The sequence below is a fragment of the Asterias rubens genome, chromosome 16 (assembly GCF_902459465.1).
Source record: "Asterias rubens chromosome 16, eAstRub1.3, whole genome shotgun sequence".
NCBI classification, from domain to species: Eukaryota; Metazoa; Echinodermata; class Asteroidea; order Forcipulatida; family Asteriidae; genus Asterias; species Asterias rubens.
Window position 1 is genome coordinate 6,442,573 of NC_047077.1, and position 19,882 is coordinate 6,462,454.

Here is a 19,882-nt window from a genome sequence, read left to right on the forward strand (position 1 = left end):
TTCAATCAGTAACAACGCGCTGGTGCAAACGCTGGCGGCGCTGTTTCGCGAGCTTCGCCTTTACATTGGGTGCGTTCGTTTGGCTTCCCTGGGTCGACCCCGGTGTGTGGCGGGTTTTTTTTCTAGGACAAACGTGGGTAATTATCTGCAAATGTTCTTCCTGGGAAAAAAAATCCGCCACACACCGGGGTCGACCCAGGGAAGCTAATCGAACGCACCCATTACATACAACAAAAGGAGAAGGAACATGACATGTACAATAATTATATACAGAGGCCTAGCAGCATAGTCTGGCTGGTTACAATATACCCCTCTCTGATCCTCATATCCAATTCTGTCCCATTTCGCCCCTCACATTCCATCTTACCCGTATCTACCCCCTCTCCTACCATTTCATGTCCCGCCTATATCCCCTCTATATACCTCCCATGTCTCCTTGTATACCTCTCCCCACTTCGTCATTCAAATACCTATATACCTCTTCCAAACCCCACCCATCCCATGCTGCCCTTTACCCCCATCACACCAATCTTACACCATCTCTACCCCCCATCTCACCCTTCTGTAGATATAGATATTGCCCTGTACATACTGATGTCAGTCATAGCAGACCAGAAGTCATTATACTATGTACATTCCCTGCGGGATGCGCAACATTCATATTAAATTGTCTCGTAATGCTTTGGTCGAAGCTGCTTAAGTACATTGTTTTGCCTAGCTTGAGGGGGCGGAGGAACGGATGAGTGCTGACTATTTTGCTTGTGTCTTCAGGGTATCGAAGTTCTTTTCAGAAATGAAGTGATAGAAAGCCAAGTGCTTTTGTCAGCGTTGTCATGCATCTATGGAGGATGTGGTGATTTGGGACCTGGGGGTGGAACTATTAAAGGAACACGTTGCCTTGGATTGGACGAGTTGGTCTTTAAAAAGCCTTTATGACTGTTTGTTATAAATGCATATGGTTGGAAACATGTTTTAAAAGTAGAATGCAATGATCCACACAAATTTGCCTCGAAATGGCGTGGTTTTCTTTTTACTTTGCGAACTAATAACACAGTCGGCCATTTATGGGAGTCAACCAAAATGGCCGACCGTGTTAATTGACGAGGTAAAAAAGAAAAACGTGCAATTTCGAGGCGTGTTTGGGTGGACCAATGTATTCTACTTTTACAACATCTTTCTACCCATATGCATTTTATTAAAAACGGTTACAATCGCTTTTCAAAGGCTAACTCGACCTATCCAAGGCGCAGTGTTCCTTTAAAAAAACCTTTCCTTACTATGATAAACATCAGGCCCGGATAGAAATTCCATCAAGAAAAACAACTTTTTTTTATTTTTCTTTTGTATTGATTTATTACCTCAACTTCAAGTGAATGTCATTTTCAATGTAGAGTGTTTAATAGGTATGCACATTACCAATTTGACAATCTCCCAGTGTTGAAGTAGATTGAAAAGAATTGTTGTTAAGTGATGTAAAATCAATATGAACATTATTGTAATAATACACACATAAAAATATAATGAACCTAAGAACATACAGTAAAGAAGATGTCGAGAAAAGGGGTAACGCACTTGGTGAAAAGTTAAACATGTATAATTGAGTACCATTTCAATCGTGGATCCATACTTGATGTGATCAAAAATATTTTGAAAACTGAACGATCCCAAAAACTAAAGATGTACTGTGCCAGAGGGGCCCAAGGTCAAACTCAGGCTTGTAATTTTCCACTACATAGAGTCCTAATGAAAATGGACAAACAAATTACAAGTCTCTAACTTCGGGTTAAAAGTGTGACAGTGTCTTGAGGCAAATTTTGTCAAAATCAGGAAAATAATTCGATTAAGTCACGTTTCAAATATATATATGCTTTATACATTTTAGAATGGGGCAGTTTTAATTAATTTCTGAATTCTGAATATATAGTTAAAAAGGCATGACCTTTTGACTGAAAACAAAATTTTTCAGAGTCCTGTTTTTTTTTATAAGTCAGGCGACATTGTGTTTACAGATTTCGCTCTGATGTAATCACCTATTACTACAGTCTAAGCGTTTCCAGATAAATATAAATACTACACAACTTCAACGAAGCGACCATTCGAGTGTATGCAGTCGGAGATACCACAATGCTAAAGACGTGGATAGCAGCATCTTGTATGCTATGGTGTGTCGGCTTATGCTGCGGTGCTAGAAACCTGACCAAGCTTCACTTACTGGGTTTGTTTCCGATGACGGGGGTGTGGGCCGGGGGTACGGCCATGTCCATCGCAACTGAGTTGGCATTACGAGATATCAACGACAATGTCGATATACTTTCTGGGTACGAGGTGGTTTTAATACGCAAGGATAGTGGGGTAAGTGTTTTATGCTTGATTTAACTCCGCAGAAGCGGTCAGGGCACACTGACCGAAAAGTCGAGCAGTATCAAACCGGCTCTTCTCAGAGCCAACGCTACTCACAAAAGACTATTTAAAGAGTGGTCTTAAAGACACTGGACACTATTGGTAGTTGTTAAAGACCAGTCTTCCCTCTAGGTGGGTCTCAACATATGCATAAAATAAAGAACCTGTAAACCTGCGATAATTTGAGCTCAATTGGTCGTCGAAGTTGCGAGATAATTATGAAAGTAAAAACACCCTTGTTACACGAAGTCGTGTGCTTTCAGATACTTGATTTCGATACCTCAAATTCTAAATCTAAAGTCTCGGAATCAAATTCGTGGAAAATTACTTCTTTCCCGAAAACTACGTTACTTCAGAGGGAGCCGTTTTTCACAATGTATTATACTATCAAAAGCTCTCCAGTACTTGTAACCAAGTAAGTTCTTACACTAAAAATTATTTTGAGTAATTACCAATGTCCACTGCCTTTATTACCCAAGTAAAGTTGGGGTAAGTGTTTTATGCTTGTTTTCTTTCTGCAGAAGACGGTCAGAGCATACTGACTGAAACGTTCAGCTGTATACAAACCTGCTCTTCTCGGAGCCTTTTACTACTCACAGATAAGATTTTATAATTATGGTGTATGGGTAAGAGCCAAGGATACTGCGAACAAAAGCGCTCCTTATTTATGTTCGTTTAATCATCCAGGGCAATTTTATTATATGCAGGTTAGAGATGAAGAAAGTAGGGCAAGGATATACGGTAGGATTACTGTATACAATGTCTTGAATATAGGTCATCCCCTTAAAGGAACACGTTGCTTTGGATCGGACGAGTTGGTTTATAAAATGCATATGGTTGGAAAGATGTAAGTTGAATACAATGATCCACACAAGTTTGCCTCGAAATTGCGTGGTTTTCCTTTGACTGTGCGAACTTACACGGTCGGCCATTAATTATGGGAGTCAAAAAGTTGACTCCCATAAATGGCCGACCGTGTTTAGTCGACGAGGTAAAAAGGAAAACCGTGCAATTTTGAGGCAAACTTGTGTGGATCATTGTATTCTACTTTTAAAACATCTTTCCAACCATATGCGTTTTATAAAAAACGGTTACAAACGCTTTTTATAGACCAACTCGTCCGATCCAAGGCAACGTGTTCCTTTAAAACCCTGCTGTTACAAGCAAAATTAAGAAAGTGGTGTATACATGCTGACAATTGTGCATGGATTCTTTTCTAACTTACGTAAGGGATTCAGCCAAAATTTTCACAGGTTTGTTATTTCATGTATGGTTGATCATACAAAACGTGGACACTGTCTTGTTAGCTTTTTTATCGATCGTATAACGCCTTTGAGAAATTACTGATTCTTAACCACAGCAAGACGGTTCGATGAATCAAATCAACTCAATCAAACTCTCTTAATAACTAAAATTCAAACTAAAATCTTTGTTTCAAGTTGCTTATGACTTTAGCGTGTCTATTTAGGCTCCCCCTCTCAACATTTCTCGTCAATCAAACATTCTTAACAACTTAAATTCAAACTAGAATCCTTGTTTCTATTTGCTTATGAATGAACTTTAGTGTGTCTATTTTTGCCCACACCCCTCTCCTCATTTCTCGTCAGTCAAACTCTCTTAACAACTTAAATTAAAACTAAAATCTTTGTTTCAAGTTGCTTATTACTAAACTTGTGTGTCTATTGGCTCCCCTCTCCACGTTTCTCGTTTTGGTTGATTGCTTATTGTATTTTTCATTTGTGAACAGCGCATCGAGATCCAATTCATTATTGTCTTCGCCATATAATCAAATATTTGAATTTAATCGATGTTGAATCAGATAACTGCAATTCCCGTACTCTGTCTAGACAATGTTGCATGGACCCTCTACGAAACTATATTTATAAACTCATTCCCAAGAGGCCGAGACAAAGTCCTTGTGAGAATTGGAAGGGTAGTATTAACCCTGTAGTCCCTACACCGCCCGAGTTTGCTGAAATGATATTGGGTTTTCAAGATTCGTGCAGTAAGTTACTAGAATCATAGTTCAATCAGCCAAGGCAACTAATTAACTCAGCAATAAGCCTTCAGAAGTTATAAGTCCAAAGGGAACAATGAAGAGCCTCTCGTTAACCATTTAGCCACTGTACCGCCCAAGCTATTGTGTCCATTTTATCCGTGCACAAAAATATTCGCCATAAAAATTACCGTAGCCGTTTAACGAGAGACATTTATTGTTCCCATGAGAACTTGTACTTTTATACAAATATCAAGGTTCAAATTGTGCATACACATTAAGCCATGGCTATCTTTTAAAATTTGAAGTACGGTTCCAGTAATTTACTGCCAGAACGTGAGAAATTGGATTTCAGCAAACTCGGGCGGTGCAGGGACTAAAGGGTTAAATGTCTTTTATATCCGATTATAGAAATGCCACTGTTTGATAATCTTCAAGAGTGCAAGTTTTGTCAATATCCAAAAACGTGAAGCATAATGACCATTCCACGTTAAAACAACTAAACACTTTTTATTGTCAGATTTTCTGTTGCAAACTCATCAATTTGTTATTTGTTGTTTTTCGTTTTATCACTTGTTTATTGTGGCAATCAAAACAAACTGCAGTGCATATTTATTTGATGCTCATAAACTTTAAAATCTCCCGGGTCAGAATTGACCCGGATTTGGGTCCGAGGGGGCCAGACCCATTTCTGGGTCAGTTTCAAATCCGGGTCAATTTTGACCCAGGAGTTTTTAGAGCAGAGAAGTAATACTTTCTCAACTTGTACAATATTTCAGGTGTCATTATCAATCTTTTCGAATGGAAGAAATTTCTATGAAGTAAGCTTTCAGGTCAGCTTCCTTTACCAAACTACTTTCAAAGGCGATTTGACAATAACATTATATGGTATGTGAGACATTGGATGGTGGGGTATCAATTTATTTGGTTTTCGGTAACAACACCATGTGTGTATTCTTGCCGGGTAGTTTATGTTCATTTGAGAACTGTCTTGCTTTTTATTCTACTAGAGTAGTTTTTTTCGGAAATCGGGAGACTTCTCACTGAAAATAACTGTACAGTCCTGCTTTTAACTACTACTTGGGCGGAAGGTATGAAATCGTGCGGGACTATTTTTGCTTAATTGGATCGAGGGGACCTTCGTTATTAACGTCGCTACCGCGGAGTGCGTTCTTAATTATTGGTCTCAACGTTTCGACTAGCTTGCTCAGTCATCGTCAGGAGACATAATATTACGTAGGAAAACTTTAGAGTTAAACATTTCTGATTTGGTATTTCGTATTAATGTTACAGTGTGACGGAGGAACCGCAACGAACGCTCTATTCGAAGAGCTGTACAACCAATCCACCACTAAAATGATGATTATTGGAGCTGGATGCTCAATCGCAACGGAACCTACTGCGCAGGCGTCACACCATTGGAATCTCATTCAGGTATATAATGGTCCTTTTCGAAACCACGGCTTCAGTTCCAGATTCGGCTCAGAGGACGGAGTCTGAAGCCGATTTTCAAAATCCGAAGCCGCGGATTCGAAAAGGGTTTTAGTAAAACTTTAAAGCAATTTTTATAAGGTCTCAAAGCGTTGTACCAAAACGTCAACGAATGAACAAAAGTAAAAAATTAATCAACTTTGAATGGGGGCAGCAATTTTTCGTTTTTGTTTTGACTTCTAGTTTTTATTTATTTATGTATAATTTGTGTTTTTTTTTCTTTTTTTTCTTTTTTCTTTTCAGATTGTATAAAACGTTGTTCCCATGTGTAGTGTCTTAGTGGCGGGTCTACCAAAGCCCCACGACTCTACAGTGTAAGGAAAACAAGTTATAAACCTATTATTTATTAAAAATTACTTCTAAATTTTTACCCAAAGATGTCCATCTCGTCCTCACCTTTACTATCCAACCGTGCCATGTTCCCGCTCTCGTTTCGTCTGATGCCTCCCGAGTCCAACTTCAACATTGGGAAGCTCGCCTTATTCAAGAAGTATGGCTGGAAGAAGGTGGCCACACTGTGTCAATCAGTCCCTTTGTTCTCATTGGTAAGTATTACCCTTCGATGCCCTACCGGCCTGCATCTATAGTAGACCGAAAACATAGTTTAGTTAATTACTCGTTCAATATTTAGCAAACACAGGTGAAACTCTATCCTCAGACAGGCCAGATCAACATGACCTATATGCCTCCAATACGCCTCTCTAAATATTCATGCATGACGTCATAATTTTTACCCAAAGGGTGCGTTCGTTTAGCTTCCCTGGGTCGACCCTGGTGTGTGAAGTTTTTTCTTTCCAGGACGAACGTGTGCAGATAATTACCCACGTTCGTCCTGGAAAAAGAAAACGCCACACACCGGGGTCGACCCAGGGAAGCTAAACGAACGCACCCACTATGAAGCTGCACGTCCGCCACCACTTGCAGTTGGTGCGCCTATAGCCTCGTTTTGGGTTAGAATCGTGACGTAACTCATGCATAAATATTAAGAAAGGCGTACAGGCAGTATGACTCATGGACTCGGAAAATTCAGTTAACAAAAAACTTTCGACTAAAGGCTTGTGCACAAAAATACTTAGTGGGTGTACAGTGTAACCACATACTAATTAACATTAGATTTTATTTATTGATTATTATTTTTTTATTTTAAACTGTCTCTTTAAAGCCATTGGACCCTTTCGGTACAGAAAAAAAAAAGTTCACAGATTTAAAAATAATTTACAGGGTTTACAGAAGGTAATGGTGAAAGACTTCTCCTAAAATATTAGTCCATGAAATGCTTTACTTTTTGAGAAAACGGTAAAACAATATAAATTGTCGTTAACGAGAATTACGGATTTGTTATAAACACATGTCATGATACGGCGAAACGCGCGAAAACAGGAGTGGGTTTTCCCGTTATTTTCTCCCGACTCCAATGTCCGATTGAGCCTAAATTTCCACAGGATTGTTATTTTATATATAAGTTGTGATACACGAAGTGTGGGACTTGGACAATACTGTTTACCGAAAGTGTATAATGGCTTTAACATCTGGTAACGTTTTTAGCTTTGCACAAAATAAATAATCATTCCTACAAATAGAGTTATTTGGCATCCGTTTAAATCTGACAGGGCAGGGTTATGCTTGCTCTCTTGGTATGCTTGGTATAATTATTATCACTTGGTGTGCCCCTAAACTTTAGAATAACAAACCCAGAAGACTACACTCTGCCTAATGACAGTGAAATCACTCTTCATTGTTATTATTTATTTATTTATTTATATAAAAAAAAAAAATAATAATTCCCCCATATTTAATACTTTATTAAAGTCATTGTTCGTTCCTACAAGAGCAGACACCGGTTAGTAAGTGCCTCATTGAAACCAGATACATAATATCTATTTATTTCCCTTTGAGGAAATTACATAAACCTCTTTTTTTTCCAATGTAAAATACTTCTTTTTAAAAAAGTCTTTGTTAGTTCCCTACTCAAAAGGAGGCACCGGTTGAAAATGCCTCAATCGGATAAAGCTTTCACGACAAACACCGCTCGAACCGGGGACTTTGTGTGATTGAGGAGTTCAATCGCTGCAAAAAATTACCGACTTCCTATTCATAAATTAATCACACCGTGCAAAATTGCTTGATATCTAGTAAGCTTTATTTGATCAAGCTTTCGCTGGAGTTGGCGAAGGTGAATATTAAATTGCCATATGATTTCACTTTGATAATTTTATTAAGCTTATTTTATATTGGCCTTTTGTCTTGTCCACACTTGTATTATTTCATCAACGCCCGCGTTTGAGAAACCCTAACTACAGGAATATGATAATTATCTAATTTAATAAACAAATATAGAAAAACTATACGGACAATGAAAGCAAAAAAGACAAAGCCGTGATTTTTCTCACTCAATTGTTTTTCTTGTCGGTACGCCTCTACTTCAATAACCCTAATTACATAAATACAATCTTTTGTACACAAACTATGGACGGACATAGAAACAAAACTGCCTAAGAGACAAAGCTCACTAAATACAAGTTAGATGCACTTTCCTGTAACGATTCGAAAACACTAAAGGTTTAAATTCCGGATTCAGTGTCCTTTCGCTTGTTCAAGAAATCGATTTGTGCTTTTGCCTGTGGGTTTGTTCTGTCAATAGTCAATACCCAAACGTGCGTCCCTAAATTATCTTCTCGATTTTTGAAAGGTTACAAATCCATAAAAATATTTGAACATTTACTTGCACTATCTTGAGGTTGGACAGCGGACTGATATACGTGAAGTGTATCTTTCTGATCTTTCTGATCAGCACAGTGTTGGTTCGAGTCCCACTCATGACACTTGTGTCCTTCAGCAAGACACTTAACCATAACTTCGTCCTTCGGATGGAACGTAAAGCATTTGGTCCCGTGTGTTGTGTAACGCACGTAAAAATAACACAATGCACTAATCGAAAAGAGAAGGGGCTCGCCCCGATGTTTCTGGTTTATTTGGCTACATACTGCGCTTTAGCAACTTGGGTTTGTACAGTGAATATATACCCTGTACATCGATATTATATATTGGACATTCCCGTAGGTTTGTACAGTGAATATCTACCTTGATATTAGATGGACATTCACGTAAGCTTGTACTGTGAATTTCTACCTTGTGCATCTTTCTATGTTGAATATTGGACTTTCCCGTGGGTTTGTACAGTGAATGTCCACCTTGTACATCGATATTGGATATTGGACATTCCCGTAGGTTTGTACAGTGAATATCTACCTTGTACATTGATATTGGATATTGGACATTCCCGTAGGTTTGTACAGTGAATATCTACCTTGTACATCGATATTGGATATTGGACATTCCCGTAGGTTTGTACAGTGAATATCCACCTTGTACATCGATATTGGATATTGGACATTCCCGTAGGTTTGTACAGTGAATATCTACCTTGTACATCGATATTAGATATTGGACATTCCCGTAGGTTTGTACAGTGAATATCCACCTTGTACATCGATATTGGATATTGGACATTCCCGTAGGTTTGTACAGTGAATATCTACCTTGTACATCGATATTGGATATTGGACATTCCCGTAGGTTTGTACAGTGAATATCCACCTTGTACATCGATATTAGATATTGGACATTCCCGTAGGTTTGTACAGTGGATGTCTACCTTGTACATCGATATTAGATATTGGACATTCCCGTGGGTTTGTACAGTGGATGTCTACCTTGTACATCGATATTGGATATTGCACATTCCCATAAGCTTGTCAGTGAGTTTCTACCCTGTACATCGACATTGGATATTGGACTTTCCCGTAGGCTATAGTACATTGATTGCTACCCTGTTAAATAAAAATGCGAACTTAATAAACTTGTTGTTCCTGCAATGTTCTTTATTGATTGCAGCTCCGCACAGTTTTATCTTGCGGGAATTTGAGACGGTACGACGGGAATGTTGACCACCTCACAAGTAAAGTGCCATGACAACACCTGGGGGATAGGTTTTGACGGTTTATTTTGTCAAAATACGTGAAATGTTACATTTATTTACAATTGCAAATCTTAAAACTTGTAAATCTGTAATCGTTGTATAACTTGACATTTTGCTTTGATTTAATGACATGATAGGCTAACCCCTGCAGCCATTTTATTCACTGTCAAAATGCCCCAAAGTACAAGCCGTGATTTTTCTCACTCAAATTCTGAGCTATACAGACATTTGAATAATTGATTAGTTAACAGAGACTGACTGATGCATCGTTTGATACTCGAAGATGAATTGTATAAACATTTCAAAGATGAATCTTGTAATTCGACTTATTATGGTACACTGCACAAGAGACCGCTCTTACAAACCACCACGGGATGCGTTGACGCGGCATTATCAAATAACTGTTTCGGTCATTGGCCGGTGATTAAAGGAAGGGTACAAGTTAGATAACCTTTGGTTAGTACTTCAACAAATTTATGACTTTTAAAATTAACTCGATATTATAAACATCGGAGAGAGTAGTGTAATTTTCGTGAAAAGTCTACTTTACCTCAAAGAAATTGGGTCTAAAAAAGACTTCAACTAGAAGCCCACAATTGTGTGCACCAAGTTCGTTTTTCTGTCAAAACTTTCTAGTAAAGCAACTTTTATAACTAATAATTGAGCAAAATTGTTCACAGGTTTATAAGCTTACGCATAGTGAAAAAACTGGTCTTTGACAATTACCAAAAAATAAACCATGCCTTTAACTAATGGCTAATCCACACGAAAAACAGTTATTGGTCACGACAACGAAAAACGCTCCATAGATAAGGCCAGACGCAAATAACTGAGGTCAAATACATCGTAGCTGAGGCCAAAGACACCCGGTAGCTAAGGAAAAGCGCACCGTAGCTGAGTTCAAACGCATTAGCTTAGGTCAAACGCACCATTGCTAGCTGAGGTCAAACGCACCATTGCTGAGGACAAAAGCACCGAAGCAAAGCGAGGGCACTTTGGTGCTTTTGTCTTGCTGAGAAACACATTGTTTTTGGGGAAAACGCACCACTGCTGAGGGCAAACACACCATAGCTAAGGTGAACGCACCATAGGTAAGGTCCAACAAACCATAAGGTCAAACGCACCATCCAAACAATAACCACAAACCATAGCTCAGTGTTTCAGGTCGTGACGTCACACGTATGGGGTCATCAAAGGTTTGGCACGGAAGGTGCGCCATGTTTCAAAAGTGTGCCATGTTAATTTCAAAATAATAGATGTCTTGAGAATTCAGAAAAGCCCGAGGACATTTTGTAAATGAAAACCTGACATCAATGCGAAATACGGGTATTAAAGCCATTGGACACTTTCGGTAAACAGTATTGTCCAAAGGCCCACACTTCGTGTATCACAACTTATATATGAAATAACAAACCTGTGAAAATTTAGGCTCTATCGGTCATCGGAGTCGGGAGAAAATAACGGGAAAACCCACCTTTGTTTCCGCACGTTTTGCCGTGTCATGACATGTGTTTACTGTAATCCGTAATTCTCGTTGTCGAGAATTGATAATTGTTTTAATGTTTTCTCAAAAAGTAAAGCATTTCATGGAATAATATTTCAAGCGAAGTATTTTACCATTACCTTCTGTAAACCTTGTAAGTTATTTGTAAATCTGTGAACTGTTTTTTTTTTCTGTTCCGAAAGTGTATAATGGCTTTAATACATGATTGACAGATGTCTTAGTTCTTAAATGAGATCTCTAAGGATACCAGATTGCCTTTCGAGGGAAGATGTTGTGTTTGCTTTCCCCAATAATTATGGACGCACATTCACTTCATCACCGACTAGTGCACGAGGTTAAACCTTAGACAATTGCAATTAAAAACGTGTTTTTGAAGGTCCCCTATAAGGCGAATCATGCAGTAAAGATAAACGTGTGAAAATAAATGATGTTTGTTTTCTTTCTTCCTCTTTCTTTTTCGCTTAACGACTGCTTTAGCCGTTTGATTCGTGTTTCCAATCAATCAAAACATTCTTTTTTTCTTTTATTATTTTCTGGCAACTTCGATCACAAATTGAGCCCTATTTCACAAATTTATTATTTTATGCACACGTATGGATACACCAAGTAACAATACTGGTCTTTGACAATTACCCTAAGTTCCCAGTGCATTTCATTGTCATTCAGTATTATTCCTACTGTTTTCTGTTTTCTGTTATATACCTTTAAATATTGCAGTCAATGGCAGACTTACACAGAGACGCTACCGAGCTCGGTATTGAAATTATTGCAGCAGAGAGCTTTGTGGATAGCCCGGGAGTCTCAATAGAGAATATCAAGGTAGGGTTGGCATCAACAGGCTCCAGTGACATTAAACCCTTTGTGCTATGATCAAATACATGTATTGTGCTGCCATGACGCTCCAAACTGTAATATTGGACATCCGCCCGTCCAATTATGGATTATTATTATTGGACGCTTCGTCACAAAGTAAATTTTAGCGATGAATTTAAATTTGGAAATAAATTGTCAGAGGCTCGTCCTGGATCATTTATTGTAAAGAATATAAGAAATATCGCTAAATATAAGCAAATTTAGTTGACTCTCGGAAGAAGTACTTTGGGGAAATGTACCGTTTTTTGTAACTTTGTTTGTTTTATTTTAGAATGTAGGAGCCCGAATTATTGTCGTTGGTGTTTATAGCGAAATGGCAAGGAAGGTTTTCTGCGAAGTGTATCGACAGAAGATGTACAGCTCCAAGTATGTGTGGATTGTAACAGGTTAGTGAAAAAAAAAATTTTTTTTAACATGTTTGCTCCCAATGGAAAACTTTATTACTCGTAAAATAATACTATAGTTATTTAGTTTGCGGTAACACAATTATGTATATCTACTTTGCTGTTGGGTTTGTTTTTGTGAGCTGTAGGCCTTGTTATTCTACTACCGCTGAGTAGATTTCAGAATTTACATAATTTTGAAATGTAATAATACTGTGTGTGCTGTTTTAATGCTGTATTATCACTATCTTTAATATAATAAGGTTGGCTTGAGTTTAATTGGTGGCGGGAACCAAGCGAATCTATTGACTGTACACCAGACCAGATGGACAAAGCAACGGCCAATCAGTTCGGGATGTACATAGACAACTTCCCGTCCGATCAGAATAGTACACCTTCAGTATCCGGGCTCGTAAGATATTATCAAATTTCTGAATTAGTTTTTCTGTAGCTGCTTAAAACGACCGATTGCATATGACGCCAAACTCTCAAACATCGCCCTTATTAAGGCAACGTGAGGCAGATCATTGGGCGATACACTGATCCCCTGTCCTCATCCTTTGGATGGGGGCAGGTATTGGTTGTACAGAACCAGCGATATCACTGGTAAACGTACATGTACTTTCACAGTGCATGTTTATGTTTTAATGAAAGCGTGTTCGTCATTTTGGTTGGCCGCCATCTTTGAAGATACGTGAACGTCAGAAAATTGTGTTGTTTGTAGCATACGTGAAGATACAATTTTTTCACGTCAGGTACGTACTTAAAGACGTTATACGTGAGCATGAAATAAGCGGTGACGTCACCTACAGTAGAAACAACATATTTTTTTGACGTTCACATGTTTGCTCGTTTAAATTGGATGAAAAAAACTTTTTAAAATGTCTTATCGTTTTCAAATGGGTTTACCTTTCAGACAACAAGTGGTTTCTTGGAGAGGTTTAAGGTTATTGCTGAGACCGAGTCTCCGGAATCTATGACGGGATACACAGAAACCACTATAATATACGATACAGTGTGGACAGCTGCTTTAGCACTTCATCAAGCACAGACTACTCTCGAGGCATTAGGTAAAGGCTTTGTCGTGTATGCTTCAAAATATGATAACCGTTAAATGTTAAATGCTTTGCCCTTGTCTTTATTTACAGTTTTGCTTAAAAATCTTCTGATACAAAAATTAAACTTTTCGACGTACTACAGTTGACGTATGAAGATCGCTTTTGTAATGGCGGTGCGATCGTTGACATAATAAACAGTGCTGGGCAAATAATATGTAAAAGAATCGATTAGAGGGTTTGAGTTGCTCATACCATTATTTTATTATAATTTCAGATCCTCCGAAACAATTGGAAGATTTTAGCTACGACGAACAAACTGCTCAGATTTTTTATGACATTATCAGCAATTTGACGTTCGAAGGAATATCGGTAAGTTTGTTTTTGGTTAAAGTTATAAGAGTAATGTTTATCACGTTTCAGCATCGTAAAACAACAATAATACATAATTCTTTGAGTGTGAAATTCCATTTGACTTACTGTAATGGTGTTTTTATTTCAGGGTCCTGTGAGAGTAGACCGAAAGGGTGACAGGCTTGGACTGGTGGAAGCCCTTCAGCTTCAAGGTGAAATGCTTTTATCAAATAAGTCCGTCTTTTTAAATCAGGCAAACCTCTTTACAAGTACAAAGCTAACTATCCATGCAAAGTATATATCAAAATAAATGTGAACAAAAGAAATAATCTGAATTCATCTGACCATGCTAATTTTCGTGAAGAGACTGAGCGTAAGTGGCTATTGACTGGATACTTTTCAAATAATTACTTTAGTTTATGATTCCCAAATCTGTCAGACCCTCACTAGTTTTCAACTATTTTCTATCCCGCAGTCATTGTATTTGCTTTTACACGCACGTCAGTTATTTAACAGCTAGTACCTGCCATGACAAATTGTTTTCTGTTCAGGAAACTACAGTTTTAATTGGTCAGATGTGCCTCACTAAAATGTAAGCCTAGTTTCAACGCTTGAGTCAAGTGGTTTTATTCGCTATGCGACGACTGTGTTTGATTTTGACCAACCGCCTAGCTTTTCTTTTCGAACAGATGGTACGTTAGTTTCCATAGGAGTGATTGATCCAACTTCAGAGACAAAAGATCTTATCACTGATGGATACCAAGCTATATTTTGGCCAGGTGAGAAAAGATTGTTTCACCTTTTATAAATATTGTTTTCAGCAACTGATTGAATAATGTTCAATCCATTTCGCTTATGCCAAGAAACAATTTGCCTTTCAAGTAAAATTGAACCACAGCTAAATATTAACTATGACTTAGAATGCGTGAATTAAAGGTACCCATTATTTTGTTATATAAACAGAGCTAACCGTTTAATTGTAAGACCCATTTTACTTGTGGTTTGCACCTTGTAACGGTGTGCTGGCTGTTGTATACAAATTTAATAGTGCAACCTACCATACCAAAAACAGCGGAGCTAAATGGTGTTTTCCTGCCCCAAAAACAATGAAATGCCAACTTGTTTATCGTCTTAACCACACACATGATGAGTTAAAGATTGTGAAATTATAAGGTTGATAACTGAACTGAAAAATTTAAGTTATTTTCCAGATGGAGCGCCACCTATTGATTTTATGATGTATCGGGAGGACAACCAGACGATACATATTCCAGTTTTCATCGCTGGTGTCGCTCTTTCTCTAGTCGGGACTGTTCTTGCGTCTTCCTTTTTAGCTTTCAACATTCATTTCAGGAAGTTACGGTGGGTGCTAGTCATTTACATTATTGTTAGACTTCCCCCATTCTCTTCAGCGTTCTCGCTGTGTCTTTTACACAATTTAAGTTAACACAACACACATCCATGGTTGTCACGGCCCTGAAACCATTACCACCCATCGCCATAAGTCCTAAGTCTCGGTTAGAAAGAGTTTGGTGAAATCACAGCATGACATGAAGGTCTTGTTCCTGAATTAATCCTGATCCAAAGATTTCGGATGGCACTTTCAGAGCTCAGTAAATTAATTATATAACGATTTATTTTTAAAAACAGCGTGATCAAAATGTCGAGCCCGAAGATTAACAACTTGATGCTGATTGGTGGATTGCTCGCCTACGTGTCGATCATCTTTCTCGGTGTCGACACAAGTATCGCCTCTACGGAAAACTTCGTTTGGATGTGCAAGGTAACATCTTATAGTGCTTCTTCAAAAAGATTTTTGTTTCATTTTTAACTACCCCCGGTCAGATTGACCTTGCATGGTTCTGGTTTCCGGGTTCTGGGTTCAATGTATGATTGGGTTTTTAGCTTGGATTATGTGTCGGTTTTGGCAACCTTCGGGCAGTTCTGACGAAGATTTATATGGGTGATACTGTCCCAGAAATGAGTGATACTGACCCAGAATGTTTTTAAGGCCGCATGGGATCCGAATTTTTGTAAATCCTGACCCAAAATACGGTACAGTTTACCAATAACATCTCCCCTTTTTAAGGTAACCTAATAATTTGTTGATTTTTATTTGAACCATACAGGCTAAGACTTGGTGTCTTTCATTTGGGTTCTCCATTGCATTTGGTTCCTTGTTCAGTAAGACGTGGCGGGTACACAAAATCTTCACGAACAAGACTGCAATGAAATTGGTACGTAAGAAGTAATTTTCCATGAATTTAATTTCGAGACCTCAAGTTTAGAATTTGAGGTCTCGAAATCAAGCATCAGAAAGCACACAACTTCGTGTGACAAGGGTGTTTGTTCTTTCATTATTATCTCGCAACTTCGACGACCAATTGAGATGAAATTTTCACAGGTTTGTTATTTTATGCATATGATGAGATACACCTAGTGTGAAGGCTAGACTTTGACAATTACCAGGAGTGTCCACTGCCTTTAATGTCATATATAATCAATCGGTGATTCAATGTAAGAACTGCACCATAGTGTACATACTGAACAACATTGTAGAAGCTAAAGGAGCACACGGCTTTCGGATTTGGCGCTTTCCGCTTGAGGCTAGACCGTTATTGGTTGGAAGGATGGTGAATCACACATCTAACCCTTCAAATTGTGTGGGTTTTATTTTACTTTGTCAAGTGGTCCTCAAAATTTCTGGTAACATTTCAGGAATCACAGTTTGTTTCATAAACCAGCACTATAAGCGATCTTTCCTTCCATGAGTACTACTTTTTATAACACAATCTGGCATGAGTGTCACATCGAACACAAACGTAAATTGGTAAACGGTTTTCAAAACATTGGATTTGTCACATTTTAACCCGATCTGTATATAACACTATTTTTAATCTGATAATTGTTAATTAAAACGGACTTCATATTGGGACACCTGAGGGCACAGACGTTAATTTTTATGTTCATGTTCATTTCAATCGCATATATTATTTTCTGCAGGTTGTGAAGGACTCCTGGCTGATCGGTATGGTTATGACACTGGTTGCAATCGACACAGTTATATTGATTTTATGGGAAATTGTTGATCCAGTGTCCGCAAACAGACAACGTGGAACTGAAGTGGTAAGAAACCGTTTCGTTAATTTGAATTAAACTCACAATTAAAAATTTAAACCGTCTGCATGATAGTTAGTAATATCGCAATTGGCGTGTCATGGCCGAGCGGATAAGAGCATGCACCGGACTCTGCTTAGCAGAGTGTGGGTTTGAGTCCCGGTCGTGACAATTGTGTGTCATTAAGCGAAACACCTTGGCATTTTTGCTAACTCCCCATAAGAAACTCCGACTGGCACCCCCACCCCCCAAAAAACCTGTGAAAGCTTAACGCGTGAATGGACAACCAATTCGAAAAGTTAATGACCAAGGTTTATGAATAATTAGTGCCAAGATCTGTCCACGACCCTTTGATTTTGCACGAAACAGGTTTGTACACAAAGTAGGAGTGGATCGAACATTAGAAAGAAATGCAACTATGCCACTTGTTCTTCAGAATTTTCGAGTTAAAGAAATGTTAAAAGATGATATACAGAAATGGTAGGTCTACTGATAATGTTGAGTATTTCCCTCTGAAATGAAGTCAAGAAAAACTGTATCTGAAACCTTACAACAAACGCAACAACTGTTATAACAGGACAATGTGTTTGCAGGTGAATTTGTTTGACTGTTTTTCACTGTTTTCTCCCAATATAACAAAGTGGATTAAACACAAATGTTCAAAGGTTTAGCTATACAAATTATGTACAACGGTGATCACACAAAACATGAACACTAAAATCGCACAATGAAATTTGTACATCGCCAAGTATAAATTAACATTTTTATAAGTTTAACCTACTGTTCTTCTCCTCTTTTTTAACCTGTAGATTGACGAGGAAAATGATGACATAGTTCACATACCAATCCGCATGATGTGTGAATCAGTTCATCAGATCTATTTTATCGGTGCCTTCTACATCATTAACGGCTTGCTGTTAATATTTGGGGCTTTCTTAGCCTGGGAGACCCGCAAAGTTACCATCCCAGCACTCAATGACTCTAAATATATTGGTAAGGCATTACTATAATCTTGGGGTAAAATTTTGTTCTCGAATCCTTCTCCTTTATGCGTAAGAGGTATAGTAACTTGAGCATCTAACGTCACACTACATGCTCGCGAAAAACGCGCGATACCAACCTTGAACGTTTAAAAATATTTTTCTTTTCTTCAACTTAACCCTTTATCAAATCGGTTTTTTTTTAACCCGAATGTTTTGGTTGTTTATTCTTGCAGGTGTGTGTATCTACAACGTATTAATATTGTCCTTCGTGGGAGCTATGGTGTCTTTTGTGGTCGAAAATAGGAATACACACTACGCCTTGCTAGGTGCACTGATTTGGCTATCAACTACAATTACACTATGTATTGTATTTGTTCCAAAGGTATAGGTTTTAACTATTGTTTTATTTAGTTGCTTTTATTTCCTTGTTTTTTTCCTTGAATCACAATGCTCTTGGTGAGGCTTGAGATGACAATTATTTATTCCTGAACCGTCGGGGTGGAGATTCGACCTTGAGCCGAAACCACCCTTTGTTTTCCAAATTTAAACCATTTTAGTGTGTTACACTACCATTGGCTAGCAACTTTAATTACTCTGCATATTATTGGCTAAGTAGAAGTTCCTTTTTCCATGAATTATAAGAGAAAACGCATTTATAGAAACATAAGTTTGAGTGGACAGGGAAAGGTCGTTTACCCGCTGGATTTTTCGCCACATAGAAGGTCCGCTGTCTGAGGGAACTCCCATTGAATAAACACTGACGAGCCTCAGTCTGTCGTGGCAACATTATTGTTTGACACACTTGACCCCACTCGTGTATTGTTATGAGTCTCCTCCTGGAACGGTGAAATACATTCTCTAGTTCACTTGGAAGACTGTGGGACCGTGACAAGTAATTTGTACATGGTCGGTTTAATTTTCTTCTTTCAAAATTTTATTAAACTATTGTTAAGCATTATAAGTTGTTGTTTACATCCTTGTCAAATAAACACAAGATGTAATGCTTGTTTTATGATAGGCTGTTACTCTCTTCCATAGATAAAGACAAGAAATGATGTGGCCCCAGCTAAGAACACGACCATGACCCAACAGGGTGGTAATTCAATGGATATGCAGAGAGAAAACCAACTCCTCCGGAGAGAAATATTTAGGTTGAAGAATTCCTGCAAATGTCAGGTAAATGCATTTGGATACTTATCCATTTTATATCATTTCACTATGTTTATGTTTTCAATTATGCGATTTCCGGAACTAACGTGCAGGTGTCACAGGGAAACCTGCCCGCCGGAGATTCTTTTCTTTATGGGAAATTAACGTAGGCTGAAGTGGAATATTTTAAAAGAGGGCGCTATCTGTATGTAGTAGTTTGTACACAGTTCGGCGTATGGGGGTCCAGGGGACACACAGAATCTCGAGGGAGGGGGTAGAGAATCTCCCTCCACACGGTGTTGGCTAGCGCCCTCTTTTGATCCAACTTCTTTAAGCCCATGTGAAACAGGCTGTGTACATTTTGTATTAAATTTTGGGGTGTGCAAAGAAACATTTACTATTTTGGGATGAACAAAAAGTATTCTCTACGGGTAGACAAATTTCGTCAGTAACATAATCCATGAAACACTTCAAAAGGTGCAGTAACGAGTCTCGTGTATAAAACCAGTTAAATTTATAGTTTAACTTCTTTCTTTTCGAATAGGCACATGGAGACTCGACCGATGCAGACAAGATCAAAGCAACGCCTTCACTTTAA

The 19,882-nt window shown here is 38.2% G+C and overlaps 1 protein-coding gene across 1 annotated transcript; it reads left to right on the forward strand.

Annotated features, from left to right (window-relative positions):
- Positions 1-2,124: 2,124 nt before the first annotated feature.
- LOC117301058 (gamma-aminobutyric acid type B receptor subunit 1-like) lies at positions 2,125-19,882 on the forward strand. The gene is made up of 18 exons (XM_033784941.1): positions 2,125-2,352; positions 5,690-5,830; positions 6,265-6,432; positions 12,088-12,189; positions 12,515-12,629; positions 12,890-13,038; positions 13,543-13,696; positions 13,959-14,053; positions 14,184-14,247; positions 14,725-14,814; positions 15,247-15,397; positions 15,686-15,818; positions 16,165-16,272; positions 17,039-17,161; positions 17,962-18,145; positions 18,369-18,517; positions 19,174-19,311; positions 19,829-19,882. Exons 1-18 carry the CDS (start codon positions 2,125-2,127, stop codon positions 19,880-19,882), a joined length of 2,346 nt encoding a protein of 781 aa, XP_033640832.1.